General features: G+C 45.5%; 1 protein-coding gene across 4 annotated transcripts in view; it reads right to left on the bottom strand.

The window, feature by feature from the left end:
• LOC143291155 (uncharacterized) overlaps positions 1 to 12156 on the bottom strand; it is a 47184-nt gene that overhangs the window by 24262 nt on the left and 10766 nt on the right. Inside the window, exon 1 of one of the 4 annotated variants that reach the window (XM_076600839.1) lies at positions 1106 to 1309. The exons of 2 other annotated variants lie outside the window; for them this stretch is intronic. Coding sequence is in view for 1 of the 2 variants with exons in the window: in XM_076600837.1 (XP_076456952.1) it covers positions 946 to 957 (12 nt within the window). In the remaining variant the exon portion in view is untranslated. Of the gene's footprint in view, positions 1 to 945; positions 1053 to 1105; positions 1310 to 12156 lie in introns of those variants that run through there. One more of the 4 variants, XM_076600837.1, reaches the window with a different exon arrangement.

Genomic DNA, 12156 nt, shown 5'->3' with positions numbered 1-12156 from the left:
AGTGAAGAGAAACACACACACACACACACATGAATATATGTGTATATATATAGAGAGAACTCTGAACACTGAACTGTTTAATGTCATTAGCTGTAGAGCTCAAGTGACATAGTTATGACAATAGGTACAAATGAGAACAAAAATGGTGCACAACAGATAAAATGGAACAGAAAGGAAAAACATAACTGAAGCGGAATGAACTACTAAGGGATAATCCAGAGAGAGAGGGAGAGAGACATAGAGAGAGAGGGGGCAGGGGGGAGGGGGAGACAGAGAGACGGAGAGAATCAGACACTTAATTCTCAAAAACATCTCACTTTGGGCTTTACATCCCACTGTGTACCAAACCAAATCAATGCAGTTAAAGTAAAAAAACAAAAAAATTATACAAAGCAAGCCCAGAAACTGTCCTGTGTGGTTGGCTGTTTGGCCGGCAAAGAAAGCACAACTTTTTTCATTTAAAAAAAAAAAAAAATTAACTTCAGTTTATACCAGACCAACGGAAAATAATCATGAATCAACATGGGAATTTAAAAAAAAAAAAAAAAAAAAGGGGGGGGGGGGGGGGGGGGGGGATAAAAAGCAACTGGTGCTTCATGTACTCTTTGGTCAGAAATTCACCACTGCCTATTTTCTTTCAATTATCACTTCTGTTGTAGTTTTTTGTCATGTCTTTGGAATATAAATCGACAACCGATGAAATGAAAATTACTAACCACATGTCATCTTCAGCTCAGTTCTGTTTTTTTTTCTTCTCCTTTTGTTGCTGTTGGTATCATAAGTTACATAAACAAAATTACTATTTAAAAAAAAAAAGAAAAAAAAAAAGAAAAAAAAGATTTAATTAACAGATCGCATATCATTCCCCCAAACAATGAACAAGCCTGATTCCCTTAAAATTCAGGAACGAACAAGAACGAACGAACTTCAGCAACCACTACTCACCCACACACCCATTCCCGCACGTGCACAAGTACACAGGCACCCTTGTGGTCATGGAGACCCAACCACAAAAAACTAACGACCCAGGACGACAGGACGACTAAGAGGACCTTACACACCAACCACCACCAACACCCCAGACAGATGAAGCATAGCCACTTACTGCTGCGGAGCCTCTCCACACACACGCGCACCACACACACACAGAGCAGCAGAAGCAGCTACTAGCAGAGAGAAAATGCCTGCCTTCCTCCTTCGAACTCCGCTGCAGAACTGAACGGGCTGGTATGGAGGGTCCGGGGTCCGGGGAGCCAACCACTTGTCGTGAGGGGACAACAACAAAGACGCCCCGAGGGCCGGCCGGCCGCCTGAGGAAAGTGTGATATCCAGCCCACGTACACCACGCTACAGGGATGGCATTCACGAGGGTACAGAGTCAGTGCTCACCACTACGGGCCCTTGAGGCCTCCGCCTGCTTACACTCCTGCCGACATGCTCAATCAACTACGAGCGTCCTGAAAGAACTGCCTTGCTGTTGCTGTTACAATCGCATTGCTTAATTTTTGGGACCCTTTTCCCTGCTAACTAGTTATGGGAGCGCATCGCCCATAGGTACCTGTAGGATCTTTGGTAGTGGTTGGTGTAGTTATACAGAGGGGCAGCAGTGACTTGGGAGTGACGAGAGACAGAGAGAGAAAGGGGGTGGGTGGTGGGGCAGCACAGATGGCACAGAGCCCTACCAGAAGGGGAGAGGGTTGTGAGGGTGGGAGGGGGTGGGTTGAGGAGGGCAGCTTTTCTTTTCCCCCCTTAGACGTTTCGTGCTTACAGAAGAAAGAGATGGAGGTGTGAAGGGGGGGGGGGGCAAAGGGAGAAGAGGGGTGTATGAGAGAGAAAGTGAGAGAGGGAAGAGTAGGGGGGTGGTAACTTTTATCCCCAGGGGGTTTGTTCAGTTTAATAGAGAGAGAGAGAAAGGTGTATGTAAGGTGTTGGGGGAGGAGGGGGGGGGGGGGGGTTAAGCATGAGGAGACAGAATGGGGGCAGGGGACGAGAAGACAGAGTGGGTGGGGAAGGGAGGGTGGGTGGGACAAGGACACAAAGACAAACATCAAAAGAAAGAATGGGGGTGGAGGGGTGGGCAGGGGGAGGGGGCTGGGGAAGGTGGGGGGGGGGGATAGGCTGGCCAAGAGTGAGAGGTAGGGGGTGGGGGTGAGATTGTGAGCTTGTTCGAAGGGAAAGAAGCACTACTGTTTCAAAAAGGGGCAACCACTGCCCCCCCCCCTCCCCGCCCCTCCCCCCCACCCCCAAATCTTTCTCGCAAACTGACAATAATACCCACATGGATACCAATATTAATAATACGATGTGCTGCGTCTTATCTGCAATGCTTTCACTGGCATTCCCTTACAAGGCTGAGCCCCCTCCCCTCCCCAGCCCCCTCTGCAGTAGGTGCTTACTTTGAACTACATCATTATTTCACGGAATCGGTTTCCAAGTGAAGAGACGAAAATACAGACTGACCGCACGTGCAGTGCACACACCCATGCAATGCCCGCCCGAGCCTGTACCTGCATACAGACAAAGACACACATTCATGCACACAACACACACACACACACACACACACACCATAGCAACAACACTTCACACACAAAAAAACACTCACATTCAAGCACACACACACACACACAGCTACAACATCACTTCACACACATGAAACACACACAACAACAACAACAAACACCACCATAAACGCTTCACATGACTCAACAGCGTGAACACCCCCCCCCCCCCCCCCAAACACCCACCACCACCCCCCGCCGCCCACCTCCCCCCACCCTGTAAATCGAACTGCTTAATTAAATAAACACAGCAACGGCCACACCCCACCACGAACTCCGCCACAAGGACCACCAACTACACAAACGCCCCAGGCCTGAGAGCCCAGAGCAGCCCAGTGGATGTCGGCAGGACTGTGCAGGAGGAAAGTGATGTGCGCATCGCCAAGGAGGGACGGAAAGAGGCTTTCCTCCTTGACTCGGGGAGGAGGAAGTAGAGGGAGGAAGCGCGCCCAGAGATGACGGAGGAGGAAGAGGGGGAGGGAAGGGGTGGAGAGTGGGGAGGGGGTGGGTAGTAGGCTGGAAAGTGGAGGGGGCTTGGGGGGTGGGGTAGTGGGGAGGGAAGAGGATGTAAAAGAGAGAGAGAGAGGACAGCACTTCACTTGTGTTACCCTTCTCTCCTGTCACGGGTCTTATATGTATTGTGAAGGACGTAATACACAAAGTGTTTGTACCAACCAACACCATCTGTTTTCTTTTTCCTTCTTTCTTCAAAATCATTTTTTGTTCCCAAAGTCCTTCGCATTTCTACACAAACCGTCATCTGGAAACTGAGGAACAAACAAGCTAGCTGGCTTAAGCTTTGCCATAATTATGAATGGATGGATGGGTGGGATGACGGATCATGACGGATGGACGAATGGATTAATCTACATGAATTCACGACAGGACTTATTTATAATATAAGACTGTCTAGTAGTCCAGTCGAATTCATAGTATTAGTACTGTGTGACATTTTCAAATAAAACACTGTATAAACCAACGGATGAAATGCATGGGGAAAAAATGGACAAAACAATTACTGATCCCCCCACTCTCATCCCGCAGCAGTGACTGTTCCGGCGGGCCACTGAGGCTGGCACGGGCTGTATGTAGGGATCAGTTCAATTTGAGGAAGTGAAGGGTCCGAGACAGGACGACACGTGTTACTATCTGCCCGTGAGAGACATCCCATGACTGACGTCAACTGAAGGAACACGGACACACAGACACTGCTTACGTCTACGTACTTTTCTTCGTACTACTCCTTCCACAAATTCTACCACGAATACCACATTTTTGTACTGCTACTACTACTACTACTACTACTAGTACCACGACTACTGCTGCTGCTGCTACGTACTGTTATTATAGTTAGAGCTGCTGCAACAACACACATACATGCATGCACATACATACACAAGCACACGCACACCCATACACACGCGCTCGCATTTGTTTGCCTTTTTCATATCAACCGCCGGTAATACCCCCACCATCATGCGATAAGGTGAATTACTTGATTTGATCAATGACAACACATCGTTTGATTCTAATATCACAGAAGCCGATGTGAAGAATTCTATTCGTTATAACAACCACATTTCCTCTTTTACTTTTCCCCCGACACTCTAAGCTCGTTAGCTTTCAGTCACCGCCGCAAATGCCCCGCGAATCACCGGCGCAATTAGTGTCAAGAATCCTTTGCATTTCCTCTGTGTTGTCAAGTCCACGTGTTTTGTCTTGCTGTGGGGAGGGGACAGAGTCCTACAACGATGCCCTGTCCAAGAACTGATCGCGCAGGAGATTAAAAATTTATAACAGCAACAGAAGTTTCCACTCTAGTCTTTCGGGTTTAACTATTCATAACTAATCAGAACTTTCTGGTTAAACAGCCTGACCTCAGGAGCGTTCCCAGGCCATGTTCAGACGGTCAGTCACTGTACATTATGAGAGGGATTTATCAGCAAGGGGAAAAGGAGAGATGGGATCACAAGAGAGAGAGAGGAGAGGATGTGGGAAGAGAGAGAGAGAGAGAGAGAGAGATGGGGTGGGTGGGTGGGTGGAGGGAAGGGATGGGTGGATGGAGAGACTGGTGGGAGAAAGGAATGGGAGAGCGGCTGAGGCTGAGGGACAGAGAACGAGGGAGAAGGCAGATAGAAAGAGAGAAGATGGAGGAAGGATGAACTGATTTATCAATTGATAATCAGGTTGCCATAATCAGAGATAACTAGAGTGTGTATGTTCTTGGGAGTAAACGGATAAACTGCAATATTATCTTCATCACATCCTTAAAAAAAAAAAAAAAAAAAAGCACTGGAAAGAGAGAGAGAGAGAGAGAGAGAGAGAGAGAGAGAGAGAGAGAGAGAGAGAGGGGAGTGTGTGTGTGTGTGGGGGGGGGGGGGGATTTAAGTTGAGAAAGAAGAGAACACAGATCGTTGTCTATTCATTAATCTTATTGGGTTACTTTCGTTACGTAACAATCGGAGGTTTCCATGAACAGAAAAAAGGGTTCCACTGTTCATTAACATAGACGACACAGCGTCATTTAGCAGCCCACCCACCCAACCTTTACTCCCCCCCTCCCCCCTCCTTCCACCTTTCCTCCTCACCCACCCACCGAGCAGCCATCATCACGTGCCTCTTGAGTTCTCTCCCCTCTCTCCACACACGTCACAGCGGTGTCAGGACGTGTCACCCCCGCCCTCCCCCCTCCTCCCACCGGACCTAGCTCGTCACAGTTCTCTTGTCTGTCTCCCCCACCACCCCCCTCCCACTCTCCCCCTCCCCTTTCTCCACTTCCCCGGTCCGGATCACATCCCTCGTACGGGATTTGCGTTGTTTTAATTAAAACGTATGGTAAAACGTAAGGGCCCAGAGGCTATTATGCCATGGGCTTTTCGTGTTTTTTGTCAGTTCTCGTGCGATTCCGATTTGAGCTGGCAGTAAAATCTATCGCTGTGCCGGGTGTGTGTGTGTGTGTGTGTGTGTGTGAACGAAAGATGAAGAATACATCTTGATGAAACAAACAGAAAACCAATGCAGACTGGCGTCCTTTACCAAACTATATTTCTTGCTGTGCGTCCTGTCCAAAGCACCACCAAAAGAAATATAAATTATGTTTCTCTCAGTCTTTTTTGTCCACTTGAAAATATGCCATAAGCGCCACCCCCCACACCCCCGCCGCCCCCCTCTCCACTCCCCGGGGGGAGAGAGAGAGAAAGAGAGAAAGAGAGAGAGAGAGAGAATCCAAAACGGTTTTTGATTTTTTCTTTTCAGAGACTGCACTGAACTACGTTCATTGTTGGCTGTTCTTGCTTTTGAAGCGTTTCTCGACGTAGGCTGGTGGCCGTTTTGCTTCGATTTTCATTTTTTGTAGTTAAAGAGGCCCTCCCAAACACATTCAAATGACAATAATGATTATCATGAACTACCACACACTCTGAACAATGACCCTCAAAATAAAGTGGAAAACCACTGAAAATGTGTTTCAACACGGAAATGGCACTATCGTTTCATCTAGGCACCAAAAATTGCCTTTAAAATATGTCCTTGAATATAGGATACTAAAACTGGACTTCATCTAAAAACATGGGAAATCACCCTTGGATCTGAACATGAAGACGAGAAGACAAGTTATAACTAAAGTGACGATTATGGACTTGAGAAACGGATACAAATAGAGCCCCGACAACTCCGCGTTTGATTCCTGATGGAGCATACTTTTTTTTTTTTTTAAACCCACAAAGACAACAATATTATTGACACCACCTCCACTACTACTTACGGCAACAATTACAACAAATACTGCTGCTACTAAAAGGAGAATGCCGACTTACGGTACAACATGATTATATATATATATATATATATATATATATATATATATATATATATATATATATATATATAACACTATTTCAAGAATGTTTGAACAAACTGTTTATTATTTTCAAGTAAAAATTTATCACACTGGTAAAACATGGCCGCTGGTAAAACAGTGCGTAAAGTCCCCAAATAACAGTTTGACGAACGGATCCGACTGGCATTTTAAAAACATTTTTCAGCAATCAGTAATCACTGAACATAATTATTTGCTATGTTCCTCAGAAAAAATGAGAATTCCTCCAAATATGTAGAGGTCCTGAGGCCCCTTCCATGTCATAAAATCTGAAAGCAGAAGTAGTACATTTGGGTTGTATGTACGTATGTATGTATGTATGTATGTATATACAACAAAGGAGCGTTACGGATTTAGCAGTGTCATTGGGTTTCAACGCCTTCTTCCTCTCTCTCTCTCTCTCTCTCTCTCTCTATATATATATATATACGGGAAAAACAAGAAAAGGGAAGGTGAGGGGGTGTGGGCGGGGGGATATCATGCCAGAGTGTGTCTAAAAGAATCAACAGGAGAGGCACGTCCAAAATGCCAAGTTTGAAAAACAAACAGAAAAAAACCCACAAAAACCCAACTACTACAACAACAAAAACCCAACAACAACAAAAACCCAACAACAACAAACCAACAAAACAAGACTGAGAAATAGACTGAGGAAGGGTGTGTGGCCATTTTTGAGGAAGTGTCTGGGTTTGTTCCAATGTACCTTTTATTTACTTGTGTGCTAGCTGAATCAGTAGCGTAAGCATCACGGACTTGAAGTTGTGTACTTTGTGTAATGGACAGAGTTACAACTCTTCACTATTTGTTAGTCATTTCATCTCCTGGCCTCATTATTTGTTGTTGTTTTTTTCACACTTTTCCTCCATCCTGCTACGACACCCCCCCTTCCCCTCAACCCCACCCTGTCGCCATCAATGCGTGCCACGCTTCAAATCAGTCATGCGATGGTCGGTGACAGTCCAAAGACGAAGCGCGAGCGAGGCTGCTGCTGCGCGTGCGTGCGTGTGTGCGTGCGCACGTGCTCTTGATCTGTTTCGTGGATGAAAAGTGGTACAACGTAAATGGAGCTCACTGCGGCGACTTAGTGGAAGAAGAGGAAAATCCGCCTCAACAGTCAGTCTGGTTAGTTCGTATTATCGCACCGCCGCCAGGTTTCCTGTCCCCACTACCTCCCCCCCCCCCCGCCCCCACTCTCCCCATCTCCCCTCCTCTTCTTCCGCCTCCTCTCTGCCCCCCCCCCTCCCCGCACCCTCCACCCCCACCTCCGCCCTGCTTCCTCCGCGAAATTCCCACACACACCACCCCTCTCCCGCTTGCCACCGCCCACTTCCAACACCCCCCACCCCACTCACCCGCCCTCAGGCCCTCCTCCCCCATCCCCCTTTCTTCCCCGCCTTGTTGTCGAGGAGTGTTACGGATTTAGCAGTGTCATTGGGTTTCAACGCCTTCTTCCTCTCTCTCTCTGTCTCTCTCTGTCTCCCTCCCTCCACTCCGTGTACATGTGTGTATGTATGTATGTGTGTGTGTGCGTGTGCGATCGATCCCTCCCTCTTGTCTTTGTTCACTTCGGGGTCTGTGCTTCTGTGATCCTCTCTCACTGTGTGTGTGTGAGTGAGTGAGTGAGAGAGAGAGAGAGAGATATGAGAGAGTGTGTGTGTGTGTGTGTTTTATTTATTGAGACATCTTGCTATAGCGCGCGCGCGCGCGCGCGTGTGTGTGTGTGTGTGTGTGTATGTGAGCGAGTCTGTGTGTGTGTGTGTGTGTGTGTGTGTGCGAGAGAGAGAGACAGCGTGAGAGAGAGAGAGAGAGAGAGAGAGAGAGAGAGCTCAACAACACCTTTGTTCCAACATTCTCATCCACCCATTTCAGTATTGAAACCACTCGCCTCCACATCCCGAATAACCCACTGCTAGCGTCCGACTCAGGACAGATCTCCCTTCTCACTCTTCTCGACTTGTCAGCCGCCTTTGACACGATAGACCATTTAATCCTTCTTTCCCGTCTTCATTTTACATTTGGTATCAACGGCACTGTTCTAAACTGGTTCAAATCTTATCTCACTGATCGATTCCAGTCTGTCATTGTTGATAATTTCTAGTCTGAACCTGTTCAAACACGGAGCCCCACAGGGATCTGTTTAGGCCCAGTGCTCTTCACACTGTACACTGCTCCTCTCGCTGAAATTATCAACTGCCATAATGTCAGTCATCATTCTTATGCTGATGACACTCAGAAAAACTGTCGTCACTCTTGCAAGCAACATCCAACTGCTTCCTGGACATTCAAAACTGGATGACTCTAAATAAGTTACAATTGAACGTGGACAAAACTGAAGCAATGATCATAGGAACTAAACAAAAACTCTCTTCCATCACAACTGACACAATCAAACTTGGCAGTACATCCATCCCTCTTTCCAGTTCAGTCAGGAACCCCGGCGTTGTCCTTGACAACACACTGTCCATGCAAAAAAAAAAAAGAAGAAAAAGAAGAGTCAGACATGCCAATCCTGCTACTGTCAATTGCGGCGCATCAGTTCCATCCGGAAATATCTGTCCACTGACGCAACATCTAGACTTCTCGTTTCTCTCATTCTCTCTGGCCTTGACTACTGTAACTCTCTATTGTCTGGTTTGCATTCTTCATCCATTCAGTCCCTCGAGCGCATACAAAACTCTGCTGCCCGACTCATCCTCAGAAAGAAAAGATCTGAGCACATCACTCCTCTTTTGAACATCTCCACTGGTTCCCTGTCTCACACAGAATAATGTACAACATCAGCACTCTATGTTATAAATGTATTCATAAATCTGTCCCTTCTTATCTCTGTGGCTGCCTTCACCTCTACACTCCATCTCGCTCACTTCGATCGGCTTCGGATCCACTCTGTTTACGCATACCCAGATTTAAACACTCCACCTTTGGTCGCCGTTCTTTCTCTGTCGCTGGACCTTGCAATTGGAATGAACTTCCTCTTTCTCTTCATCAAGTCTCCACACTCAGCTCTTTCAAGTCTGGCCTTAAAACCCACCTCTTCCCAAAATAGCCTCCCTTCCCTGCCTCTTCCTTGTCTTCAGTTTCTCCAGTTTTAGAGTTATGCACGCGTGTTAATAACAGGTTCAAAGGCGCTTTGAAAATTTGTCTCTGCACAAGATTCAGCGCTATATAAATACCATTATTATTATTATTAGACAGAGAGAGAGAGAGAGAGAGAGAGAGTGTGTGTGTGTGTGTGTGTGTGTGTGTGTGTGTGTGTGTGAGTGTGTGTGCGCGCGCGCGTGCGAGAGAAAGAGAGAGAGAGAGAGAGCGAGCGCGCGTGTGTGTGTGTTTGTGTGTGCGTGAGTGCTTTTGTTTCAAAGTAGCCCTCTTCACAAGCGGCAAGTGAATTGGGTGATTATCTATCATGGACAGACACACATAGGCGTGGGAGGCTGGGATGGGTCTGAAAAGACCGAAAAAAAAGAAAGAGAGGAAGAGAGTGAGGAAGAAAAAGAGAAACGGGGAGAGATAATACGAATACAAACGTTTTACTGATCAAATACAAAACGGGAGAAAGAAAGTGTTAGACAGAGAAGAGAGAGAGAGAGAGAGGAGGGGGCGGGGGGCGGGAGAGAGAAACCTAGAAAACTGGGAACAGGGACAGAGATAGAGAGATAAAGACAGAGTGGAGGATACAAATAGACAGTTGGAAAACCAGAGGAAAGAAAGGGGAGGGATAAAGAGAGAGAGAGAGACAGAGAGAGAGAGAGAGAGAGAGAGACAGACACAGAGAGAGAGACTGACAGACAGACACACACAGAGAGAGAGAGAGAGATGGGAGGGATTGAATAGGGAAGACGAACTCTTGGGGGTTATTTTTATGAACAGTCTGTGAATGGCGATTACATTTCTAATGCCCATTATTATACTCTGGTGTGGTTACAATGGTTGGTCTTTACTTCGCCACCTCCTTGATCAAGCAAAACATAAGCGCCCAGAGCACTTTTCTGGATAGAGCGCGATATGTATTCATCATCATCATTATTATTTTTATCGTTATCATTATTATCATTATCAAAACTTACCACACAGTTTTGACATGATTGGTAAAATGTCACCACTTCATGAACCCAAAATTTAATACATTATTGATTATTACACACCTCGTGTCCCTCCCATAAACTATACTCTGTCTCTTACTTTATACAGTTATACTGTTAAGAGAGAGAGAGAGAGAGAGAGAGAGAGAGAGAGAGAGAGAGAGAGAGAGAGAGAGAGAGAATAAAACAGAAAAAAACCACAACAGAAAATGCCGTGGCTGGCAAGTGAGACATCTTGAGAGCGTCTGGACCAGTAGGAGACTGAAGACGACGTCTTGTCTTCGCTCATCCTAACAAGTTGGGAGTGGCTGTCTGACTGGGTCTAAGTGGCTGGATGTCTTTTTGGGTGCCTGCCACGGCTCTCAACCACACTCCCATGTCACATCAAACAAGGGTTTTTTTCCTTGTTTTTTGTTGTTTTGTTTTTTTAACAGGAAAATGTCAATACTCTAACAACATGGTGATGACCAATTAGGAACAAATGATCTTAAGAAGTCATGTATTCAACACACACACAAACACACACACACACATGTGCACACATCATATCAGCAAGAGGAATGCCACCTGACTGAAACCAGAATAATGTTCAGACTTCTCTTGTCAAAGAGTGCTGCTTGCACTTGAAGAATTTGCGCTTCTGCATGAAACTGATGGATTTATTTATCAATTTATTAAGACAGCTTGCTATAGCTCATATTCTTGAAGCTCTTTGCGCTTGAATTACATAAGGCTTCCATAATCATGCTGATCATGTGCAGTGATCACAAAAAATAAGGCTTCCATAAATTGTGCAGATCATATGAAGAGTTTACATAACATAAAGCTTCTCTAAATTATGCAGATCATATGCAGAACAGCTAAATGTCATTGCCAACCATTTATCAAAAAGATGAGCAATAAAAATTATACATATCAGTGGCATTAGGATGTCATTTGGTCACTGATTTTATTCAAGCTGTCAATTCCATCCTGCAAGCTAATGCTTTTTACATCCAGAGCTTGTGTTATCACTGGCAGCATACTGTGTTATAGCTTGTGTTATCACTGGCAGCATACTGTGTTATAGCTTGTGTTATCACTGGCAGCATACTGTGTTATAGCTTGTGTTATCACTGGCAGCATACTGTGGTGATAGGAAGACTCAAGACTGCTGACAATTTTCACTCATAAGAGATTACATGACAGTGGTATGTCAGAAGGCAGAACCTACAAAGTGATCCTTTTCAATGTCTTTATTAGTGGCCTGCCACGGGCACAAAACACCTGTCAAGTCTTAATCTTGTGTCAAACAGGGATTCATTCTACAGCAGCATCAGTTCACCATTTCAAAATAATAATTAAAATAATTGTTAAAGTGATAACCAATACTACAGCTGATACAAAATATACTCATTAATCTTCAACACATCTGATCTATGCAGTGTATTCACTTGACATATGGAATAAAAACCCAAAATAATTTTAATTACAAGAGTGAAGTAGACCATTTACAGGCAGAAATGTATCACAAAAAACAAAAATGACAGAGTACTTTTTTGGTTGTCAGGTGGGGAAAATGAGGTCTACATTTGCTGACGGTTAGGAAAACATGTAAATGGTCCAACAATTGAGACCAACAGAGGGGTGTCACACACTG

Source organism: Babylonia areolata, chromosome 16 (assembly GCF_041734735.1).
Source record: "Babylonia areolata isolate BAREFJ2019XMU chromosome 16, ASM4173473v1, whole genome shotgun sequence".
In the NCBI taxonomy this organism is placed as follows: domain Eukaryota; kingdom Metazoa; phylum Mollusca; class Gastropoda; order Neogastropoda; family Buccinidae; genus Babylonia; species Babylonia areolata.
This window is presented reverse-complemented; position numbering and strand designations above follow the sequence as displayed.